The sequence below is a fragment of the Mangifera indica genome, chromosome 8, assembly GCF_011075055.1.
Source record: "Mangifera indica cultivar Alphonso chromosome 8, CATAS_Mindica_2.1, whole genome shotgun sequence".
NCBI classification, from domain to species: Eukaryota; Viridiplantae; Streptophyta; class Magnoliopsida; order Sapindales; family Anacardiaceae; genus Mangifera; species Mangifera indica.
In genome coordinates, this window is record NC_058144.1 from 8,640,800 (window position 1) to 8,644,418 (window position 3,619).

General features: G+C 34.0%; 1 protein-coding gene across 1 annotated transcript; it reads right to left on the reverse strand.

Moving 5' to 3' along the window:
- Positions 1-526: 526 nt before the first annotated feature.
- Positions 527-3,008, reverse strand: LOC123224212 (translocon-associated protein subunit beta-like). Its single transcript, XM_044647815.1, has 6 exons — positions 2,225-3,008; positions 1,948-2,046; positions 1,740-1,848; positions 1,566-1,637; positions 1,440-1,445; positions 527-818 (listed from the first exon to the last, which is right to left on the reverse strand). The coding sequence occupies exons 1-6, from the start codon at positions 2,404-2,406 to the stop codon at positions 705-707; spliced, it is 582 nt and encodes a 193-aa protein (XP_044503750.1). The 5' UTR covers positions 2,407-3,008; the 3' UTR covers positions 527-704.
- Between the last annotated feature and the right edge of the window lie 611 nt (positions 3,009-3,619).

The following is a 3,619-nucleotide window of genomic DNA, read 5'->3' on the forward strand; positions in this document are numbered from 1 at the left end:
ATTGTTTCTACTAAATGATTTCTCCGTTTATTGAGTTAACCTGGATAAGTAACTAAACCGTAAACCTTAAATCCTAAACATTAAAGTATGATACCTTGAATTTTCTCATCTCAATAGCTAACTTGTGAGATATGACTCTCTCCGAGCTCATGTAATTTTGTCACAACAGTGCTTTTATGCATATTTTCTGATGAGAAAGGTAGGTGTAAATGGTAGTGTCGAGGAGGCTGTGTTTGTGATGTCTGCAGAATGATGCGTGTTTTTTTTTTTTTTTTTTTCAAAACTACCGAAGCTACAGGTTGATATATTCCAGGGAGGAGTGAAATTCTTATGCTCTCTTATTATCAAATTTAATCAAAATTTGTAAATTTCAATCAAATTACACTATATCACAGACAAATTGAACCGTGGTATCATAGAGTCTTTGCAAGGTGAGCTAAACAGGTACTAATATCTAACTTGTTTTTTCTGTCGGTTTTACATGGTGGAACTATCAGTACATTGAGATAATTAAAAACTAAGAATATGAATAAAGCAGGGATATAATTCACCAACATCCTCACGTTAAAAACCGTGGATTGTTCTAATTAAATTCCGCCCAAAAAACAAAGATTTCTGTAAATATTCTGACTAAATTACAGAAAATTTTACTCAGAAACTGTTGTTTCTAAAACAAAACCAACCTGGATAAGTTAACCTAGTTTCTAGCGCTTCTTCTTGCTTCCTTTTGAAGCACTTGATGGGCTAGTGATCAGATACACGAACAAGACAATGATGGAGATCACAGAGATTTGAGAGCCATATTTCATCAGCAATCTCTGCATATAGAAAAGGGAAAAGAATACAGATTCTTAAAGGTGTTTGTGGTATCACCAAAAAATGTACAATGCTTCCTTTCACAAACTGTTTTTAAGGTACATAAAATAAAACCAAATGATAATGAAGTATTGAAATTGCCCCACATGTAGAGATTTCTTGAGGAAAAAAGTACGTATCTGGCTCTGTAATAAATACTAATGACCTATTGAAATATGCTTGGCTTAATAACCAGTACTAGAAAACCATATTGAACTACATTACAGTATATATTGCAAATCTTAAACCTCAAATTTTAATTTCATTATCTCATTTTGTGAAGTGGACCTTCAGAAGCAATTCTATGAAAATACTAACCCAGTTTCAGTATACAAGAAGAATGATAGGAAACAACTCAAATATCTGTCCCTATGTCTAAACATCATATAATTTTACAACTAATTGGTAAACAGGAGTAAAGATGCTCTGGGAAATGAAGGGCATAAAATTCTCAGTGGACCATTATTATTCAAAAATCAAACCCATCATAAACATGCAACTCAATTCTATCACCAGACCTCAAATGCAAATCCCAAAAACTTTCATAACTTAAATATAACAAACATAAAGACAGTGATCCATACCTTAGCCTGCATTTATTTAATTGCAACCGATGAAGGTCATTCCATGAAACAACGAAAGATTAGTAATATTAAACCACAGAATACTCAATATGTTAACTATTTCCAAAACAAAACAAATGAACTGACCAAGTCAAGCTTATTCTCAGCAGGCTTCTCAGCAAGAATATCTAAAGGCAGAATTGGAGTTGAATATGCCTCCTATAGAAAGAAACAACTCAGTAAATTACAAGCCTACACAATTCTCATATCCACGCAAACAAGATTTTACCATGAAACACTCTTAACAGGTGTCAATCAGACCTGGAGAGCAGCTTTTGTAGGGATGCGGAATGTCACGATTGCAGGTGCACCATAAAACATTCCTTTTACTTTGGCATCCAATTCAAATGAATGAGAGAGAATACCACCACTAAACATGACATGCACAATACCGAGTTAGCAATTCTAGGCTAAATATACAAAGCAAAAATTTATACAATGAAATGGCATTAGTGTAAATATTACTCACGCATCAAGTCTTTCCCAGGTCTGTGAGATGTTGCCACTGACTACATCAAACACTTCCTTAGCCCAACTATCATCTGAGAGACTCACATCGTAAGCCGTCCTGCAAAATTGATTATCAATTATGTGCGCATGTTTATATAGGGTCGCTTCAATTCAATCAATCGTAGATTCAATTGGTTAATGCATGCAAAAGGCCAAATAAATCTAATAACCAGCAAATTAGAAATAATCAGAACTAGATCTGAGCAAAATTGTTAAGATTCATTAGAATAACGTACGAGCTTCCTTGATTGTAGATATCGATGGAGACAGAAACACGCTCGATTCCAGATTTGAGTCGTTTCGTAGTTGCCTTCTTGTGGGCCACGATGAAAGGAACATCTGAGCTGGCGAAAGAGGATGAGATAAAGAAGAGAGCGATCAAAGCTGAGATTAGAGACTTGGTGATCGGATTCGCCATTGCTGAAGGGATTGATTCTTTCAGAGCTATGGAGAATCCTGAGAGCTTCCGATATTATTCAGGGGACGAAGTCAAATTGCACTAGGTTCGTCGTTAAATTGCAACACAGAATCGCAAATCTGACGATAATGTCAGCCGAAACGACAACGTATTGTTCGCTTTGGCAATCCCTTTTATTTATTATTAAATTTGAGAAATATGTTATTTATTTCGGCCCAAGCCTTGTCTGTAACAAACCCTGAGGCCCAGACGTAAATTTTGGTTATGACGTGTCATGAGGTGAGAATTTTTTATTTAATAATTTGTATCCTCACCTTAGGAATGTAAATCAAATGTGACAAATATTTCTTGTACTATAGTAAAATTGATATACTTAGATTTAGGGCAGGTTAAGGACTGATTAATTTAAGTAGAAAGACTTGGGACGGAAGTTGTGCTTAATTCCATACAAGGAAAAAAAGCTATTTTGTAAGGGATCGAAAAAAAAAAAAAGAATAAAGATTAAGTGATAATGACAAGCCCAAAAAACAATTAAAAGTAACACTCTTTATAAACATTGACTGATACTATGCGAGTAGGTTTCGGTTCCACCATTTTTTGAATCGAAATCAATCTTGTCAAAATCAATTTTTAAGTAAGAATCAAAATCAGAATATATATCAGATATCTAATTATTTCTTTGCACAACACTAATAAATGGGGTGAGCATGTTTCACTTATATGCATTTAATTGTGAATTTATTTGTCCATACTTAAAAAATTTCCCTCATATAAAAAAAGAATGTAATGAGAATAAAATATGAAATACAGTATAATTACTTTCTTTTTTCTTCTTCTCATTCTGATTATCGTTAATTATTTTCTACTATATATATATATATATATATATATATATATATATTTGTATGTATGTATGTATGTATGTATGTATATGCGTGCATGAGCAGTAGAGGTATACCGGCCGGGGAAGAAGAGAAATGAGTCTAGCATGAGAGAGAAGAGCCTGTCAATTTAGCCAAGGAGACTGCCTGAAAACCGACTAAAAGGTTCTAAATTAACCTGAAGCCACCTTAACTTGGTGCCTTTTTTCAAGGCTCAGGCAAGTCATCCTTGGCTAACAAACAGTGCTCTTATCTTCATGTAAGACCTTTTCTCCTTAAATCCATGCATGTTCCAATATGAATGTCGAAGTTAATTATGAAGACCTTCGCCA

Coding starts and splice junctions, on each gene's coding strand:
- LOC123224212 (XM_044647815.1), bottom strand. CDS start 2,406: ATGGCGAATCCGATCACCAAGTCTCTAATCTCAGCTTTGATCGCTCTC. Junction 2,047..2,224: donor ATCTACAATCAAGGAAGCTC/GTACGTTATTCT, acceptor TCAATTTTGCAG/GACGGCTTACGATGTGAGTC. Junction 1,638..1,739: donor CTACAAAAGCTGCTCTCCAG/GTCTGATTGACA, acceptor TTCTTTCTATAG/GAGGCATATTCAACTCCAAT.